The sequence below is a fragment of the Jaculus jaculus genome, chromosome 14 (assembly GCF_020740685.1).
Source record: "Jaculus jaculus isolate mJacJac1 chromosome 14, mJacJac1.mat.Y.cur, whole genome shotgun sequence".
Taxonomy (NCBI): Eukaryota; Metazoa; Chordata; class Mammalia; order Rodentia; family Dipodidae; genus Jaculus; species Jaculus jaculus.
In genome coordinates this window covers 21,728,884-21,749,046 of record NC_059115.1, presented here as the reverse complement: position 1 = coordinate 21,749,046, position 20,163 = coordinate 21,728,884, and the positions used below count along the sequence as shown (strand labels likewise).

Here is a 20,163-nt window from a genome sequence, read left to right as displayed (position 1 = left end):
CAATTAGGGTTACCTGCTGGAAGCAGAGAATGATAGACTAGGGGCAAAGTAGTCCTTTTGTTATTGTTGTTTTTCTTATTTTTTTAACTTTGTTTTATTTTATTTATTTGAGGGATAGAGAAAGAGGAAGATAGAGAGAATGAGTGCACTGGGGCCGCTAACTACTGCAAATAAACTCCAGACACATGCACCACCTTGTGCATCTGGCTTATGTGAGTCCTGGGGAAGTGAACCTGGGTCCTTTGGCTTTGCAGGCAAGTGACTTAACCGCTAAACCATGTCTCCAGCCCTTGTTTTTTGAAGTAGAGTATCACTCTGGCCCAAGCTGACCTGGAATTCACTATGTAGTCTCAAGGTAGCCTTGAACTCTTCATGATCTTCCTACTTCTGCCTCACAAGTGCTGGGATTAAAGGCCTGTGCCACTACACCCAACTTCTTTTTTCCTTTTTATTAGGGACAGAGAGAGGGAGAATGGGCGTGGCAGGGCCTCTAGCCTCTGGAAACAAACTCCAGACTCATGTGTCACTATGTGCATCTGGCTTACGTGGGACCTAGAGAATCAAACATAAATCCTTATCTCTCCAGCCTTCTTTTTTTTTTTTTAGACAGTTAATTAAAGACTCAACCCAATAGAACATAGGTATCAGCCTGCCGTGGACAGACTAGAAAGCAATTCTGGTTCCGGCGTTAACCAGACTCAAGATGGTAATCAGGGCCAGCTTCCTGGTTCTGCCTGGAACTCTTTGTGGGCCTCCTCCCCTATTCTCTCATTGGTTGGCTCTTTCTGAGTCTGTGCTCTCTTCCATGACCCACCAACCAATCAAGTTTCTCCATAGACATTTAGACCTAGCCAAGGAAACTCATCCCAGCTCAAAGCCTAACTTACATCTCCAACTTTATAAGATGTGAACTAAGTCACCATACAGATTACCTGTTTAGGACACCTCCCAGCCAGGTTGAGAACTTTCTGCTATACTTTCTTTGAAATGAATTTTTCTTTCTTCTTTCTCCTCCTCCTCTTCTTCTTTTTTTGTTGTTGTTTGTTTTGTTTTCGGTTTTCTGAGGTAGGGTCTCCCTCTAGCCCAGGCTGACCTGGAATTCACTATGTAGTCACAGGCTGGCCTCAAACACGTAGATATCCTCCTATCTCTGCCTCCCAAGTGCTGGGATTAAAGGAGTAAGAGCCACTATGCCCAGCAAAACAAATCTTTATTTATTTGTTTATTTATTTTATTTTCAAGGTAGGCTCTAATTCTAGCCCAGACTAAATCTTTCTTAAACTTCCAAAATGATAATAATCAGGGGTGGCAGTGGCGGTGGGGGAAATTTGAGAAATCATGGGGTGAGAGTGGGGATGGCCACAGGGGTGCCTGGACTGGCCTTACGCCCATACCCCAGCTCTGCACCCCCTGTCACAAGGAGCTCAAGGCCTGTACAGAAGGTGGCTTCGGATGCCAGGAACACAGCTGCAGCACCCACCTCATCTGGCTGGCCCATGCGGCCCAGGGGCTGGGAGAGAAGGGGAGAGGTCAGGAGGAGCATCCACTTAGCAGGCATGGTGGACAGTTATCCTAGCACTGGGATATGGAGGCAGGATGATAAAGAGCTCAAGACCACAGGGCTGGAGAGATGGCTCATTGGTTAGAAGTGCTTGCTTGCAAAGCCTGACGACCTGGGTTCAATTCTGTACCCATATAAAGCCAGATGCACAAAATGTTTCTGGAGTTCATTTGCAGTGGCAGGAAGCCCTGATGTGCCCATTCTCTCTCTGTCTCTCTCTCTCTCTCTCTCTTTTTAAATTATTTATTTATTTATTTGAGAGCGACAGACACAGAGAGAAAGACAGGTAGAGGGAGAGAGAGAGAATGGGCGCGCCAGGGCTTCCAGCCTCTGCAAATGAACTCCAGACGCGTGCGCCCCCTTGTGCATCTGGCTAACGTGGGACCTGGGGAACCGAGCCTCGAACCGGGGTCCTTAGGCTTCACAGGCAAGCGCTTAACTGCTAAGCCATCTCTCCAGCCCTCTGTCTCTCTCTTTATCTCTCTCATTTTGCCTCTTTCCCTAGCTCAAATAAATAAATTAAAATTAAATTTAAAAAAGTTAAAAAGGACAGTTGGTTGAGCTTACCTCAAAAACAAAAAATTGAAAATGAGAGTTTGGGTTGGAGAGATAGCAGTGAAAGTGCTTGCCTGCAAAGCTAAAGGACCTCAGTTCAATTCCTCAGAACTCATGTAAGCCGGATGCACAAGGTGGCGCATGCATCTGGAGTTTGTTTGCAGTGGCTGGCATGCCTATTCTCAATCTCTCTCTCTCTCTCTGTCTGTCTTTCTCTTTCTTTCTTTCTTTCTTTTGTGTGCGTGTGTGTGTGTGTTTTTCTCACTCTAGTCCAGGTTTACCTAGAATTAACTCCATAGTCTCAGGGTAGTCTCCAACTCACTGTAATCCTCCTACCTCTGCCTCTTGAGTGATGGGATTAAAGATATGTGCCACCCCATCCAGCTTTCTTTCTCTCTTTATGCCTCCCTCCCTCTCTTTCTCTCAAATAAAAATAAATAAATAAATAAAACTTTAAAAAAATGAAAGTTAATGGCCAGGCATGGTGGCTCATACCTTAAATTCCAGCACTTGAGAGGCAGATATAGGAGGATCGATGTGAGTTTGAAGCCAGCCTAGACTACAGTGAGCATTCCAGGACAGCCTGAGTTAGAGTAAGACACTACCTCGAAAAGAAAACAGGGGGCTGGAGAGATGCTTAGTGGTTAAATGCTTGCCTGTGAAGCCTAAAGACCCAGGTTTGAAGCTCGATTCCCCAGGACCTATGTTAGCCAGATGCACAAGGGGGCACACGCATCTGGAGTTCGTTTGCAGTGGCTGGAGGCCCTGGCATGCCCATTCTCTCTCTCTCTCTCTCTGTCACTCTCAAATAAAGAAATAAAAATAAACAAAAAATTTAAAAAAAAAAAAACAGGACTGAAGTTAAGCCCATTTTCTCTCTGTCTCTCTGCCTCTTTCTCTGTCTGTTGCTCTCAAATAAATAAACATATATATATATATAATTTTTTTTTTAAAGTTCAAGACCATTCTTGGCTACACATGGAGTTCTAGGCCAGCCTGGACTCCATGAGAGTTGCCTCTCCACTCGCCCACCCCCCCACCATCACCTGATGATAGTCACAGCCCTATGCTGCCTGCATCCCACTTGGACTTCAACCCCCTCCTACCTGGGCCAATGTGCCTTCTTGGATGGTGGCACTAGGGTCTGGTGTTGAAGCAGCCAGTTCCTCCCACAGTGGGGTCCAGATGTTTCCTGGGGATATACTGAGGGGGCATCAGAGACCCATGTGCCAAATACTGCTTCTCCAGTTCCATCTGGGTATCCCTCGCTGCCCCAAGCCCCTAAAGCCCACTTGGATCTGCTCACCAGTTGATGCGAACACCATATTGGCTCTCATCTAAGGCAAAGGCTTTGGTCATGGCTGTCACTGCCCCCTGCAGAGGAAGGGTCAGAAGAAAATTCAGTCCCTAAGGATAGAGTCCTTCTGTCCTCTTCTCCCAGCCATGGACCATCAGGTTTCATGGCTCTGGGGCCACTTGGCACAGAGCAATTTCTATGAACCAGAGATGAGGTATGGGATTCTTCTGAATTCTTTTTTTTTTCCAAGGTTGGGTCTCACTCTAGCTCAGGCTGACTTGGAATTCACCATGTGGTCTCAAGCTGGCCTTGAACTCAGTGATTCTCCTACGTCAGCCTCCCAGATGGTGGGATTAAAGGCATGTGCCACCACATTCGGTCTCTTCTGAATTCTGACCCCTAAAGAATCTGCTCAGGGCTGGAGAGATGGCTCAGTGGTTAAGGTGCTTGCCTGCAAAGCCTAACAACCCAGGGTTCTATTTCCCAGTGCCCATGTAGAGCCTGATGTACAAAGTGGTGCATGAATCTGGAGTTCATTTGTAGTGGCTGGAGGCCCCAGTGTGCCCGTTCTTGCTAACTGTCTCTCTTTTATCTCTTTCTGCTTGTACATAAATAATATTTTTTTTTGAAAAAAACATTTTTTTTAAGTAACAAGCCAGCTGCTGGGTGGGTTTAGGCTATTTGCTGGGGCCTGGGAGTCCCCGCAGCCACGGCAAGTCAATCGCGGGACATCCAGCAGCTGCTGCAGGCCAAGAAGCGGGTGGCCGAGAAGATGTCTGAGGCCTGCAAGCGGAAGAATGGAGGGCTGAAGGGACCAAAGACAAAGCCCAGGCTGAGACTGAACAGTGCCAACTGCAGAGGGAGAAAGAGTTTAAGGCCAAGGAAGCTGCGGCACTGGAGTCCCATGGTGTCCGTGACACTCAGGTGGAGGAGACCCAGGAGAAGATGGCCATCCTCCAGATCTGCTTCCAGCAGAACAGGGATGAAGTCCTGGACAACCTCTTGGCCTTCGTGTGTGACATCCCGCCAGAAATTCATGAAAACTACCGCATAACTGGATAGGAGAAGAGGGAAGTGCCTAGTCCACGGGCTGGCATTGAAGACGCCCTTATGGGGTAGGCAGCCTCACATAGCTGGAGTTCTTAGGAAAAGCATTACGTTATTTTTCGTCGCTGTAGTACATTCCTCCACTTTTTGCAGAGTAGCAAATCTAGCTCTTTGTACAGGCTTAGTAGTTATCCAAAAATTCACCTTGTCACCTTGTGTGTCTTAGAAATTTAATGAGTAGGGCTGGAGAGATGGCTTAGTGGTTAAGCGCTTGCCTATGAAGCCTAAGGACCCCGGTTCAAGGCTCGATTCCCCAGGACCCACATTAGCCAGATGCATAAGGGGGCACATGCGTCTGGAGTTCATTTGCAGTGGCTGGAAGCCCTGGCATGCCCATTCTCTCCCTCTCCCTCTCCCTCTCTCTCTCTCTCTCTCCCTCCCTCCCTCCCTCCCTCTTTCTCTCTCTATGTCCTCTCAAATAAATAAATAAAAATGAACAAAAGAAACCTTAAAAAAAAAAGAAATTTAATGAGTATATGTTGTGTTTCCCTGTGTGTTTTTGCTTAGGCAACATGTATCAATGTTGACGTTTTCTTTCTTAGCCTAATTCTTTTGAAGAAATAAAGGGATTACATTTTCCCCTTACACTTTCTTTGTTTATTTGTTTGTTTTTCCAGGTAGGGTCTTACTCTATTCCAGGCTGACCTGGAATTCAATATGTAGTCTCAGGGTGGCCTCGAATTTACAATGATCTTTCTACCTCTGCCTTCTAAGTGCTGGGATTAAAGGCTTGCATCTCCATGCCCGGCATTCCCTCATCCTTTCTTAAAGTGCAGGGGCTCTATCCATGAAAAAGTAGTAAATAGTCAATTGTAACTTACATGGAGCAGTAGCCAGCCTTAACGTAATCTATTCGAGCTAAAGCTTAAAGCAGTAAATAGTAGTATACTTCTTTGGACTGCTGTTAATCGATCTTATTCAAAACTGCTAGATAATAGGACTCAAGAACTTGTTGCATGCTGGGCGTGGTGGCACACACCTTTAATCCCTGCACTAGAGAGGTAGAGGTAGGAGGATCACCTTGAGTTTGAGGCCACCTTGAGAATACAGAGTGAATTCCAGGTCAGCCTGGACTACTTGGAAAGAAAAAGAAAAAGAAAAAAAAAGAACTTGTTACATGTTACTTGGTGTACTGGTAATAATTTAAGAGGAAATCTGTGTCATGACCGGGGATGGTGACACACTCTAATCCCAGCACTCCGGAGGCAGAGGTAGGAGAATCACCATGACTTCAAGGCCACCCTGAGACTACATAGTGAGTTCAAGGTCAGCCTGGGCTAGAGTGAAACCTTACTTTGAAAAACCAAAAACTAAAAGACAAAAATTTTAAAAGACTGTATCGTGCATTTTCAAAAAAAAAAAAAAAAAAAGTAAGAAGCCAGGCATGGTGGAACATGCCTTTAATCCCAGCATTTGGGAAGCAGAGGTAGAACGATCACTGTAAATTCAAGATCACCCCGAGACTACAAAGTGAATTCCAGGTCAGCCTGGGCTATACAGAAAGACCCTACCTCAAAAAACTGAAAAAGAAAAAAACACAGGAATCTGCTCAGTTAGATATGGTGGTGCACACCTGTCATCCCAGCACTAGGGAGGCTGAGGCAGAAGGGGTACCCCAAGTTTGTGGTTCGCCTAGGCTACAGAGTATGATGCTGTTTCAAATTAAAAATAAGAAAAGAGCTCAGGGCGTGGTGGCACATGCCTTTAATCCCAGCACTTGGGAGGCAGAGGTAGGAGGATCACCGTGAGTTCGAGGCCACCCTGAGACTCCATAGTGAGTTCCAGGTCAGCCTGGGCTAGAGTGAGACCCTACCTCGAAAAGCCAAAAAAAAAAAAAAAAGAAAGAAAGAAAAGAGGCTGGAGAGATGGCTCAGTGGGTAAAATACTTGCTTTGCAAGTGTGAGGACCTGAGTTTGGATAAGAGGCACTAATATAAGAGCCAGGCAAGGCGACATATACCTATAACCCAGTGCTGGGGAGGTGGGGATAAAAGACCCCTGAGTCTTACTGGCTAAGCAGACTAATTGGATGTGAGCTCTAGGTTCAATGAGAGACCCAGTCTCCAAGAGTAAGGTGGAGAGCAACTGAGGAAGACACCCAACCTTGACTTCTGGCCTCCACAAGCACACACACACACACACACATACAGAGAGAAAGAAAGGGAGGGGGGTCTGGGCTCAAGGCCTCAAAGAGTACAGGAAGGGACAGGGGCAAACGTACCTTAGTGGCCACATAAGAAACCGCTTGGGACTGGCCAATGGTGCCTACCAAACTGGAGATGTTGATGATGTTGCCTCTGCTCTTCCGCAGGTGAGGAAGGGTGAGCTGGGGAAACCAGAAAGGTCAGAGGACTGTGTCCTGGGTTCCCCTGGCTGCTGCAGTGTGGCCACCCGCATCCTGAAGTCCGAAATGACAGCCACTTTTTCTGGCATGTGCTCTCTCTCTATCTTTGGGCCTCTGTCTTCCCTTCTCCCTAGGTCTCTGTCCCCCTCTGGCTATCTCCATCTCCTCTCCTCGCCTCTCCTCACCTCTCTTCTCTGTTTCTTCCTGCCTTTTTCTCTGGGACTTCATGTTATTCAAACTCCAGTCTTAACCTTTAATCCCAGCACTTGGGAGGCAAAGGTAGGAGGATCCATCATGAGTTCAAGGCCAGCCTGGGACTACAAAGTGAGATCCAGGTCAGCCTGGGCTAGTGAGACCCTACCTCAAAACAAAACAAAACAAAAAAAATTCTAGGCTAGAGAGATTGCTGAGTGGTTAAGGCACTTGTTTACAGAGTCTAAGACCCGGATTTGATTCCCTAGTACCCAAATAAAGCCAAATGCACAAGGTGGCACATTCACTTGGAGTCCATTTGCAGTGGCTGGGGGTCCTGGCATGCCCATTCTTTCTGTGTGTCTCTCCTCTCTCTCTCTCTCTTTCGTTGCAAATATATAAGTAAAATTATTTTCAAAAAAATGTTATGGGTGTGGTGGTACACACCTTTAATCCCAGCACTTAGGAGGCAGAGGTAGGAGGATCACTGTGAGTTCGAGGCCACCCTGAGACTACGTAGTGAATTCCAGGTCAGCCTGGGCTAGAGTGAGACCCTACCTCAAAAAACAAAACAAAAAACAAACAAACAAACAAACAAAAACAACTCATGACTTCATCAAACCAGGAAAGTGTGAGCAAGATGAACGTTGTATACTTTGCTCTTTTCCATAGAGGGGAGATGGTTTACCTGAGGTGCTCAGAGAGCTCTGTGGGCAGCATGTGATATGGAAACCCTTCATCTTCTGCCAACTTCTCCCCTGTAGCTCCCTGGAGTCATCCCCCATCGTGTTCTGTGTTTTTTCACTGCACATGACCTTGGATAGACTCAGATTCTGTCCTTCTTCCGTAGCAAGCTGCAGGAAGCTGACCAGCCAGTCCTTTCTTTCTTTCTTTTTTTTAAGGTAGGGTCTCACTTTAACCCAGGCTGATCTGGAACACACTATGTAGTCCCAGGCTGGCCTGGAACTCACAGGAATCCTGCATCTGCCTTCCAAGTGCTGGGATTAAAGGCCTGCACCACCACATCCAGCCCCAGCGAGTCTTTTCCAGCCAGGAAACATTACTGAGGACAAGCCAATGCCCGCTAGTGTTGTGCCCCTCCCGCCAGCAGGAAGAACAACAACAACAGGATTCTTCTTAAGCACACTTTATTGGGAGCTCCAGACTGAAAGAGAGAAGGACCCTGACCCTACAGAGCCCCAAGCTTATATACTAGTGGTCAGATGATTGTGCAGTGTCGTCTGATTGGCTTAAGTCTCATCAGCTGACTATGTATCACCCAATCGGGATAGGTGAGCAGCCATGTTAGGATAACATCATGTGCTCATGTACAGACAATTAGGATACAAAAGCAGTAAACAAGCTGACACAGCAAAGCCTGATAAAGCCAGCAAGGCTTCCCACAGTAGCTGACACAGCAAAGCCTGATAAAGCCAGCATGGCTTCCCACAGTTCCCCCTTTTTAAAATTGTTTTGAACCTCAGGATACCCGATCCAGGACCGGCCCTCATGATGGCCAGTCCGATCAAGGGTAGAGCCCAAGACCAAAAGCCTGCTTCAGCACCTTCCCGAGTGTAATGGAAAAATCCCTTCAGGGTGTAAAGGCTGCTCATGCAGGAATGTAAGCCTTCCAAGGTGTAATGACAACAAGGTCACTTGGTGTGCAAAGGCCTTACAGTAAGCAGGGTGGAACTAATCATTTTGCAGGCTTGCCAGCCACACTTGTGGAGATGTTCCTTGATCTAAGGCCATAAGTGCCTGAACAATCTTTATGTTATCCTGGTGACGTTGTCGTCTGATTTGACAGATAAGCCAGAGACAGAACACCATACCACACAAAAGGGCTGCTCCGAACATAGTCATCCCCACCCATTCCTTAAAGAAAGAAAATGCAGAAGATAACCAAGAAGTAAAATCTCCCAAAGAGATTGGCTCTAAATGAGTTCCATTCAGCTGTACAATCTGGAACAGTAACTTCCGAGATAGCTGCTCTCCTTCACGCGTCCAGTTTCCTGCCAAAAATTCAGCTAGCTTGCGACTCTGATTAAAAGAAGCAGTAAAATTAAATTGCAAAGGAGTAATACACAAATGTTGATACTGAGACACACATCTAAGTTGTATTATTTTATATAATTTCTCTACTTGATTTTGTACCAAATCTACTCTTTGATTGACTAGATGAATACCAGCAAGAAGGTGTGTATTAATTGCTTTTTGTGTTTCTAATGCTGTAGAAGTCTTTTCTACTATATTATTAACAACTTCCACAGTTTGGGCCTGAGATGTCATGGCAATAGCAGCAGTAGTTGCTGCTGTAGCTGAAATGACGATGGCGGAAATGATTGCTGTAGTAATACCAAAATCTCTTTTATGACGAATAAGTCCTACTAAAGGAAAGGTATTTGGATCCGCCTCTACTGGAATGGGGACAAAAGTAGGTAATTTTACTATTAAAGCTAGATTAACTCTAGCATTCCAGCACTCTGCAAGCCAACATGTGATAGTTCTACAATCTATCAAAGAGATGTTAGTGCTAACATTTGCTGTCAGAAAAAAGAATGGAGCTTGTACACAAATTGAGGCTGGATTGAAGCTACTATTAATCCATTGGTGATTTTTATTTATGTCTTTAATATAAATTTTATCATTTATATTAACTCTAACTGCTGAAACATTCCATAATGCATGTTTAGTTCCCAATAATCCTGCTAAAGCTGACACATCTGCCATTGCACCGGCCTCATTGGACAGAAGCCATTTATACCAGGGCCAACCAGCACTATTACTAAGAGTATCATCTCCTTTACTTTTAAATTGGTAACGCCTTAATGGAGGGGTCATTTGAAATCCCTGTAAGATCTGTTTCTGGATTTTATCTGAACTCTGACATGGAGTAAAAATCGGAGGAAATGTATAATTAGGTTCACACCAGGGAGCACCTTTTACATTACTAGCATATATCTTAAGATTGGGCTGTCTAGAAGGGACAGTCACTTCACTCTGTATCAATAATGTGGTAATATTAACATTTGTAACATTACCTCCCTCTCCTGACCCATTTTGTTTTTTCTTAGTAATCTGAGTTAAAGTTGCAAGTATTATACTCATATCAACTTTAGACTTTTCTAATGGGTCCTGCCAAGCACTAAGATTTTGTTTTTGTAATACAATACATGGGGGAGCTAGGTTCTTATTACCCTGGAAAAAACACAAAGTGCCATTCAGATGAAAAGAAGTTTGATTATAAATTGTTGGTGTTTGCATAGGATCCCTGATGCAAGGCATTTCCCCTTGGCAAGATGTGGAAAATAGAGTAGGTAAGACACTAGAATATGAATGAACTGGCATAGGGACAGGCCATGTTCTGGCCACAGCCCAAAACTGCATCTTAATTCCCTTTATCATCATCGGCAGGAACAGGCTCAGGATCATCAGTAGTAATACGGAGGTTGTCATTCCTTGTTGTCTCATGACGCACGATTCGAGTCAACCGCTCTGGCACCCAGATAGGATCAGCTTGGCCCTGTGGAAAAACATAAACAGCTCCCCTGGATCTGGCTATAACTGGATCCGGGCCTTTCCAGACATTTTCAAGTACATCCTTATATCCTATAGCTTCATGATATCTATTATTGGTATTAGGATCCTCAAAGACTGGATAAGCACTAGCCAGCTTTTTCCAAGTATCTGGTTTTATCAGACTACATCCGGATGAAGGACGTGCCCCAAACGGAAGTCGGCCATCTTGTTGTTTACATTTTTTACTCATAGAAGCATAAGCTGGAGGAGAAGCAAAGACGCCATCTTGTCTGGGTCTAGAACACTCCCGACCACATTCAGTCTCTACTTCCTCAAAATCCTGTTCTTCCTCTGGAGTTAATTCTTCTCCCTCAGATTCACTAGAACTTTCTATATATAAATTTGCAAGTTCCATTAAATCTGGATATAACTTAGGACCTGAATTTGGCCCTTCCTTTTGTGATTCATTTTTATTCTGTGCACTTTTATTCTGTTCTATTTGAAACCTAGGTTCTCCTTTTATTTTAACCTTTTTTTGTTTTCCCCTTTTACTTTCTTCAGACTCTGACATACTATCTTGATGATGTGCTAATATGCGTTGACCTTCCCTGATCACTTCTTCACAATGTTTGTCCTCCAAACAGGATCGCACCAAACGCCATAAGGGCTGTGTACCTGCGCGCAACTTTCGCGTTTCTGACTCACGGTCAATGTCTCTGCCTAATTTATCCCAGCAGGTCAAATTTAAACCTCCAGTCAGCTCAAACCAAGGCGCTATCATAGCCACTTCTTCCAAAAACCCTTTAAGAGTTTTATCTGAAATCTTAAGCCTACGTTGTGTTAGTACTTCCTGAAGTGGCTCCAAAAAGGTGGAGTGGTGCTGTCCCATTTTGTAACCTTATGTATGTTACTTAGAGATCAGTTACAGGCCAAAACTTGTCATATAGCACCAGGGGAACTTACCGGTACCGCCGCTCCGTGTGTTGAGTTCTGAATCCTCCCTCGGAAGTATCCTCAGGGGTCCTCTCAATTGGCCGTTTGTTGACAAGTTCCCGGGTTTCGGCACCACTTGTTGCGCCCCTCCCGCCAGCAGGAAGAACAACAACAACAGGATTCTTCTCAAGCACACTTTATTGGGAGCTCCAGACTGAAAGAGAGAAGGACCCTGACCCTACAGAGCCCCAAGCTTATATACTAGTGGTCAGATGATTGTGCAGTGTCGTCTGATTGGCTTAAGTCTCATCAGCTGACTATGCATCACCCAATCGGGATAGGTGAGCAGCCATGTTAGGATAACATCATGTGCTCATGCACAGACAATTAGGATACAAAAGCAGTAAACAAGCTGACACAGCAAAGCCTGATAAAGCCAGCAAGGCTTCCCACAGTAGCTGACACAGCAAAGCCTGATAAAGCCAGCATGGCTTCCCACACGCTAGTTTCTCAGAGTGGAAGTCCAAATGAGCCTCTGTGCAATTCACCCCATCAGCTCTTATATACCTCCTGCACCTGCCCAAACAGCCTCTACCCTCTCTTCCATGCAGTCTTCAATGCAGCCTGTGTGTGGAAACCTTAGGGCTTTTGTATTTGCTGTTCCCTCTTCCTGGAATGCTCTGTCCTTCCTGAGAGAGCCACATGGCTCTCCCCTGTTTGCTTAGGGCTATGCAGATTCCTGGGCAAGTCCTAGGTCTCCACACACCTTCGGGCTCTGTAGACCCTATTGCCATATTTCAGTGAGGCTACTCTATGTAATGTCACTCACTGCCCATTTGGGCTCCCACTCGTCCTCCAGTGACATCCAGAAGAGCCACTATTTGGGGCCAGTGTGACATCAGAACCAAAAGCTATAAACAGGTGAGATTTCAGAGGACTGTGAATGCTACCTCTACCTCCAGAGTTCTGGGGTTAAAAGCAGGCACCACCCCCTAGCTTCTTAACCTGCGCTATCCCACAACTGAGCTGGACTCCATCTCCAAGGAGGGACCTGCCCAACTCTGTCTTCTCCAAAGAGGGATGTCTTCTTGGAATAAGGAACAGAGGCCACGGAACTCAAAGCAAGGCTCTGAGATGACATGAGTGGAACAAACCAGCTGCAGCTGAGCTCAGCCTCACCTTGGTCAACGTATAGATCGCCAGTAGGTTCAGTTCCAGCAGCTGGCGGAAGCCATGTATGGAGGTCTCCTCTGGCCACTGTGCGGGTGGGTCTAAGGGAAAGGGGAGAGTGAGACCAGGACCACAGTTAGGGGACCAGAAGGGGGTGGCAGTGTCAGGGAAGGATGAAAAAAGCAAGGAAAAGCCACAGAAGGATGCTGTGTAACTGTCCCTGCAAAGGTCAGGCTGAGAGCTGGACGTGTGGACATGTCTGTAATCGCAGCAATGAGGGATTCTAGGAAGAACCACACCCCCAGCCTATCTCTACCTGATCTTGGAATGTGACTTCCCCAGGAACACAATGTTTCCCATGTCATTCACTGCTAAATCACCCCTCTCAACAGCAGGAGGCAGAACAGGTGCTGACAAACATCTGCGGCAAGGAAAAGGACAGACACAAGGATGAGCTTCCCACCTGCTGCACAAATCCTTACCACAAAGTAAAGAGGAAAATCCAGCTAAGACAGGGGCCACCTAGCTGGCAGGACGCCCCTCTGCACTGCCATCTTTGGGGAGACCCAGGGCATGTTCTCTGAACCTCAGTGTACCAGTGACACGCTCTCCTGCACTGTGGCTATTGAGCTGCTGGTGACTTCCAGGGCTGCCACCTCACCTAACTTCTGAGAAACTGCGCTCTGGGTCACGGTCACTGTCCTGGCAAAGCGAAGACAGGGCCATGGCAGGAGGCTCATAGGAAGACCCTGCCAAATGCTCGTCCTCCTTTATAGGCCACAACACCCCAGGAGGAAACAGTGATGATTGCCATTTCAGAAGTGTGGAAACAAACAGCCTGAGGAGATAACAGAGAAAGAGAGGAAGGAGGGAACAGCTAGAGTTCTGTCATAAAAGACAAGAGACAGGACTGGAGAGATGGCTTAGTGGTGAAGGCACTTGCCTGCAAAGCCTAAGGACCTGGATTCAATTCCCCAGAACCCACATAAGCCAGATGCACAAGGGGGCACATGCATCTGAAGTTTGTTTGCAGTAGCTGGAGGTCCTGGTGCGCCCAATTTTTCTCTATCTGCCTCTCCCTCTTTCCCCTTTCTTTCCCTCTCTCATAAATAAATAACTAAATATTTAAAAAATTTGAAAAAGATAAGAGGTGAGCAAGACTTTAGTGGAAAGGAGAGGGGAAACTAAGGCTCAAGCGAAAGAAAAGGGACTTCCGGCCAAGAGGGCGACCACCTAGCTGCCCTGCAAAATACCTGGGAAAGAAAGATAGATGCAGATCCTAAGGAGAGAGCCACCCCATCATACCTCAAAAAGGCCCCGACTGAGACTAAGGAAAATCGGCAAAACAAGCAAGGGTGCTGTTTTCCTGATGAACCGGATACCAGCACAAGGGGGAAGGAGACCAACACACAGAAAATTCAACTCCTACCAAATCAGAGAGCCAGAGACCCAGAGGCTCCCAACACCTCATCACTGAAGCAGACCAAAAATGAACCCAACATGGCTCAGGGAAATTTTGTGGAAGAGGGGGCAGAAAGAATGTCAGAGCCACATGTTGGGCCATGATATGCAGAGACATTTATTGTACCAGTAACTGTGGGCTAACTCCACAATGCACGACCCATATACCTCAACAAGGAGGGGCCTTTGGGGAGGGGAGTAGGTCACAGATGAGCCTAATAATGGTACCAAATTGCCTGTATTTGCTGAATAGAAAACTAATAAAAAAAAAAGATAAAATAAAGAAAAATATAGCATAAAAATAAATAAAAATATACAAATGCAAAAAAAAAAAAAAAAGAGAGAGAGAGAGAGAAAGAAGAGAGGGAACCCGCCTCACAACTCACGGGAGCCAGCGTTGTTGACCACACAATCCAGGTGTCCAAATCGAAAGATGGTCTCTGAAACCAGAGTCTGAAAAGAAAGGAAACAATTTGTGATGGGAATTGTTGGTGACTTAGTTAGACGAGCATTAGCAGGTTTGGAGGCCACTGAGGAAAGTAACCCTCTTCTGATCACCTTTGAGCCCGCTTCTCTCCTCCTTAGAAGAGGAAGAGGGTGGAAGTATCAGAGCTTTATTCAGAGAGAGCTACTTCCTTTTGTTCAAAAGGATCGAATTTAGGGTTGGAGAGATGGCTTAGTGGTTAAGGCACTTGCCTGCAAAGCCAATGAACCCTAGTTCAATTCCTCAGTACCCATGTAAGCCAGATGAACAAGGTGGCGCATGTGTCTGGAGTTCGTTTGCAGTAGCTACAAGCCCTAGCATGCCCATTCTCTCTCACTCTCTGCTTCCATCTCTCTCTCTCAAAAACTAAAATAGGGCTGGAGAGATGGCTTAGTGGTTAAGGCATTTGCCTGCAAAGCCAAAGGACCCAGGTTCAATTCTCGAGGACCCATGTAAGCCAGATGCACAAGGGGCACATGTGTCTGGAGTTTGTTTGCAGTGGCTACAGGCCCGAACATGCCCATTCTCTCTCTGTCTGTCTCTCTTCTCTGTCTCTGTCTCTCTCTGCTTGCAAATAAATAAATAAAAATTTTTAAAAGATTAAAAAGTACTAAAGCAAATAACAAAAAACAAAAAAGAATAAAATGATTGGACTTCAGTGTGAGTAGGAAGAAAACTCAGTAGCAGAGGCCAGTAAGCTAGAAAGGAAGGGAAGAGAAAGGAAGGGAAGAGAAAGGAAGGGACAGGGGCACTTAATAGGATGGTAATGTGTATATGTAAGTAGAACAGATTAATGGGGCTGAAAAGACCTAAATAAGGTCAGGGGACAAGAAGGAAAGGTGAAGGGAGGGCTAAAAAAAAATCAAGAGGATAGCCGGGTGTGGGGGCACACACCTTTAATCCCAGCACTCAGGAAGCAGAGGTAGGATAGCCCTGAGTTCGAGGCCACCCTGAGACTCCATAGTGAATTCCAGGTCAGTCTGGGTTAGAGTGAGACCCTACCTCCAAAAAACAAAAAATAAAAAAATAAAAATAAAATCAAGAGGATATAAATAAATCATATGGAAACCCACTATTTTGGACAATGGGACATTCAGAAACTATAGATTGTTACTACAAAATTTTCAGTGCCAGGTATGGGATACCTTCCAGTGAATTGTTGGCCAGGGAGGTTCCTGAGGCCCCAAAACATTACAGGCCATTGTCAAGGCCCTTGGTTTACCACCAGGGATAGATAGCAAGACCCTATTGCTAAAAACTCCACATATCTGGGCTACAAGGTCACTAAGAAATCCTGCTGGAACAGAGCTGAAAACCTCCTCCATGTAGACCAGCTGATAGAAAGCTAGGAAAAGCCACACTGCATGAAGTTCAATGTGAGAGAGAGAAAACACCAGTGAAGATACTCAACAGTGGACACTACAAGCCTTAGATTTGGCCAACCAGGACAAATGAGCCAATGGGTACAATAGTGGCATGTCTGTTATGGGGGAACTCAACTGCCCTCTAATTTGACTGGAGGCCCATTCCATGGGAGGGCATACATCCTTGACACTGAAAACCTACAACAGGGATAGTCATGAGCCTTATGGGTGTAATGTCTGCTGCTGTCTGGCTAAATGTATATTCTATGCTCATCAAACTGCTCAGTAAGCACTTCTCTTAATGTTCATACCCATATATTAATGCTACTCTCACTTCTGGTTAGAGAAGCTTCTTTTTTCAGATGGCGGTGACATTGGGATGACTCAGAATGCACCACAGTGCTGAGAAGAAGTGGCAGAGGAGTGCTCAGCACTGAAATATCTCTATTACACCTTCCAAGGCTCAGGGTCCATTGCGGAAGAGGTGGTGGAAAGAATGTAAGAGCCAAAGGAAGGGTAGGACTCCTTACAATGTGCTCCTCCAGACACAAAATGGCCTGGATATCCATGACCTCACAGTGCCTAACACTACCTACACAAGACCATCACAATAGGAGGAAAAGATCCCAACATCAAAATAAAAGAGACTGATTGAGAGGGGGAGAGGATATGATGGAGAATGGAATTTCAAAGGGGAAAGTTGGGGAGAAGGAGGAAATTACCATGGGATATTGTTTACAATCATGGAAGTTGTCAGTAAAAAATAAATTAATTTTAAAAAAGGTTAAAAGAAAACTAAACTAAATAACAAAAAAAAAAAAAAAAAAAGGAATAGAATTTGGCCAGGAATAGTGGTACATGCCTTTAATCCCAGCACTCAGGAGTCAGAGATAGGAGGATTGCAGTAACTTTGAGGCCACCCTGAGACTACATAGTTGAGTCCCAGTCCGTTTGGACTAGAGTTAAGATGGCTGGGTGTGGTGGTACACACCTTTAATACCAGCACTCCAGAGGCAGAGGTAGGAGAATCACCGAGAGTTCGAGGCCACCCTGAGACTACATAGGGACTTCCAGGTCAGCCTAGGCTAGAGTGCTAGAATGAGACCCTACCTTGAAAAGCAAAAAAAAAAAAAAAAGGGGGGGGCTTGGAAGATGGCTTAGTAGTTAAAGGTAGGAGAGTCGCCGTGAGTTCGAGGCCACCCTGAGAATAAACTAGAGTGAAACCCTATCTCAAACACCCCCCAAAAATTTTAAGAAGGCTGAAGACTGTGGAGAGGGGATGGGGTATAGGGACTGAACCTCTCTCACCTGCAAATCCCCTTCCTGAGTCACGTCGCAGGGGATAAAGACACTGCCAGGGATGTCCTTCTCCAGAGCCCGGCCCCCCAACTCTGAAGAAAGAAAACCTGGGTCTGAGAAGAAGGGCAGGGTCTGTACCCCTGGGTATGAGAGAAGAAGACCAGGGTCTGGAGTCCCTGGATCTAATGAAAAAGGACTGGGGTCTAGAACCCTGGTGTGATGGATGAGGGCCATATTAAGTCTGATGGGAAGAGGGCTGGGGTCTACATCGCTGGGTCTGAGGGAGGAAGTCTGGGGTCTACACTGCTGGGTCTGAGGGAGGAAATTTGGGATCTAGACCTCTAGGTCTGAAGGAGGGTGAGGCCTAGACCTCTGGGTCCGAGAAAAAAAAATCTTGGGGTAGTCTGAGGGACTCACCATCCTTGTCACAGAAAACCACTTGAGCCCCACTGTCCACTGCAAATAAGAAGAGAACATATTATGTACACACACACACACACACACACACACAGGTCATAACCTCTACCGCCCTCTTGTGCCCATGTCCAGTGGTGCAGCGCTCATTCTGCACTCGTGACACTCTCATGACAGTCCCTTTATAATGAGCAGTCTTATGACACATTCTTCCTCATCCAGGTGCTGTGGGGCCCATTTTGGGCTGTGGAATACTCTTCACACATGAAGAAGTATATTCTCCAAGCTCCCTTTTACAAGTACAGTGACAGACCCAGAAGGGGAGCAGCTGCCTTCACTCAGGTTGGGTTGTCACCAAGCACCCTTAGCTAGCACTGTAAATCGACCTTTACAAGAAAATAATGGGGGGCTGGAGAGATGGCTTAGTGGTTAAGCGCTTGCCTGTGAAGCCTAAGGACCCCGGTTCGAGGCTCGGTTCCCCACGTCCCACGTTAGCCAGATGCACAAGGGGGCGCACGCGTCTGGAGTTCATTTGCAGAGGCTGGAAGCCCTGGCACACCCATTCTCTCTCTCCCTCTACCTGTCTTTCTCTCTGTATCTGTCGCTCTCAAATAAATAAAAATTAAAAAAAAAAAAGAAAAGAAAATAATGGGGACTAAGCTGGGCAGTGATGGTTCATGCTTTTAAGTCCAGCCCTAAGGAAGCTGAGTAGGCATTCAAGGACAACCCAATTTCAATGAGTTTGAGACCAGTCTGGTAGACACAGTGAGTTCCAGGTCCAGGTTGGCATGGGATAGAGTGAGACTTTGACACAAACAAAACAAAACAGCCAGGTGTGGTGGTGCATGACTTTAATCCCAGCAATCAGGAGGCAGAGGTAGGAGGATCACTGAGAGTCTGAGGCCACCCTGAGACTACATAGTGAATTCCAGGTCAGCCTGAGCTAGAGTGATACCCTGCCTCAGAAAACCAAAAAAAGAAAAAGAAAAAAAAAAAAAAGCAAACCAAGGGGCTGGAAAGATGGCTCCATAGTCAAGAAGCAAGGCCTACAGGCCTAAGTTTGATTTGTAAATCACCCACGTAAACTGATGCATAGGGTGGCACAGAGATCTGGTCTGCTTACAGCTATATACACACGTGCAAGCAAATAAAAAACATTAAGCCGGCATGGCAGTGCACGCCTTTAATCTGAGCACTTGGGAGGCAGAGGTAGGAGGATCACCATGAGTTCAAGGCCACCCTGAGAATTCCAGGTCAGCCTGAGCTGCAGTGAAACCCTACCTCAAAAAGCAAAAACAAGAAAAGAAAAAGAAACAAAAGGCAAGGGGAGAGGGTAGAATCTCTTTCTATCATTCTGTGAACATCTCCTCATAGCAGCATGTCCTCTCTTGGGCAGCAAATGCTTTCAGGCCAACCCTACTTACCAAAGGCTTTCACGATGCCAGCACCAATTCCTCGGGCACCTCCAGTCACAACCACTACCTTCCCAGCATACCGCGCTCCTGCTGCCATTCCAAATTGGCTTGTCTCTCTTAGTGTTCCCTCGGAACCTCTTTCCACCTTTAAGTCCAAAGAAGCAAGTGGGATGGAACCAGAAATTCAGGCTGAATCCTGGAAGTCCTGCATAGGAGGGAGCTGGAGGGTGGACGTCGAAGGCCTAATAATATCTGGGAGAACTGGCCTGGCCCCTCCTCTCTCAGACCTGTAAAATCAGCTACCATCCTCCCACAGATCTGGAAGTCCAAATCTAGGCCAGCTCCCCAGGACCCAGGAGTCTAGGCCTGAGCCCTCCTCCCTCATACCCTTGACCTCCACCCTTGGACTCAGGAACCCATACCTGGGCCCTCCTCCCTCAGACCCGGGGCTCCTAAGCCGGGCCTTCCTCCATCAAACCAAATACTTTAAGATTCTCCCTCCCTCAGTCCTCAGACCTCAAATCTAAGCCCACAGCCTCTAGTCGCTCAGCACCCACTATCACCACAAACAGACAGAAGAAAGCTATTGACTAATAGTTCAAAGTTTTAATCCAAGTTTAGACAGTGTTGAGAAAAAACAAACTTTGACCACAGTATCCCCGCCCCTCCCAGACCACAAGGTGAAACCACGGCTCCTGCTGCCCAGAATGTCCCCACATCTTAGAGAGACGCCTCCATGCCACGCCCCCACCCCAGAGGCTGAAGCAGTCAGGTGGATCAAAAGCTGGACTGTAGCAGAGTGACTCTCAGAGGCCACACCCCCTCATCCTGGGTCAGTGTGGATGGCGTTTTCCTGGTGTCCCAGGTGGGGGCCAAGGGGGCAGGGCCGATGCCTCGTCCATCATCCTGGCAAGAGAACCCTGTGGTAGCCATGTGAGATGTTGGGGACAAGGTGACCTGGGGCATTTCGTCCGTGGGGGGCTGTGGTCCTGAAGAGAGACTGTCATCTATGGAGTCTGAATTTCCACCTGGAGAGGAAGAGGGGAGAA

General features: G+C 46.4%; 2 protein-coding genes and 1 pseudogene across 8 annotated transcripts in view; 1 reads left to right on the top strand and 2 right to left on the bottom strand.

The window, feature by feature from the left end:
• Nucleotides 1-1,193: 1,193 nt before the first annotated feature.
• Hsd17b14 (hydroxysteroid 17-beta dehydrogenase 14) lies at nucleotides 1,194-19,736 on the bottom strand. Of its 3 annotated transcripts, none has more exons than XM_045134327.1 (10): nucleotides 19,631-19,735; nucleotides 19,124-19,259; nucleotides 17,703-17,741; nucleotides 17,295-17,377; nucleotides 14,525-14,591; nucleotides 12,687-12,778; nucleotides 6,741-6,845; nucleotides 3,423-3,490; nucleotides 3,223-3,319; nucleotides 1,194-1,510 (listed from the first exon to the last, which is right to left on the bottom strand). In XM_045134327.1, the coding sequence occupies exons 2-10, from the start codon at nucleotides 19,209-19,211 to the stop codon at nucleotides 1,337-1,339; spliced, it is 813 nt and encodes a 270-aa protein (XP_044990262.1). In that variant the 5' UTR covers nucleotides 19,212-19,259; nucleotides 19,631-19,735; the 3' UTR covers nucleotides 1,194-1,336. The 3 variants fall into 3 exon arrangements, with proteins under 3 accessions (XP_044990262.1, XP_044990263.1, XP_044990264.1); XM_045134328.1 differs by having other exon boundaries at nucleotides 19,537-19,672; XM_045134329.1 differs by lacking the exon at nucleotides 6,741-6,845 and having other exon boundaries at nucleotides 19,631-19,736.
• Nucleotides 3,560-4,475, top strand: LOC105945034 (annotated as a pseudogene).
• Plekha4 (pleckstrin homology domain containing A4) overlaps nucleotides 19,706-20,163 on the bottom strand; it is a 35,067-nt gene continuing 34,609 nt past the window's right edge. For all 5 annotated transcript variants that reach the window (XM_045134321.1, XM_045134324.1, XM_045134322.1 and 2 more), the window contains one exon: nucleotides 19,706-20,142. In XM_045134321.1, the coding sequence (XP_044990256.1) occupies nucleotides 19,892-20,142 (251 nt within the window). In that variant the 3' untranslated portion in view covers nucleotides 19,706-19,891. The remainder of the gene's footprint in view (nucleotides 20,143-20,163) is intronic.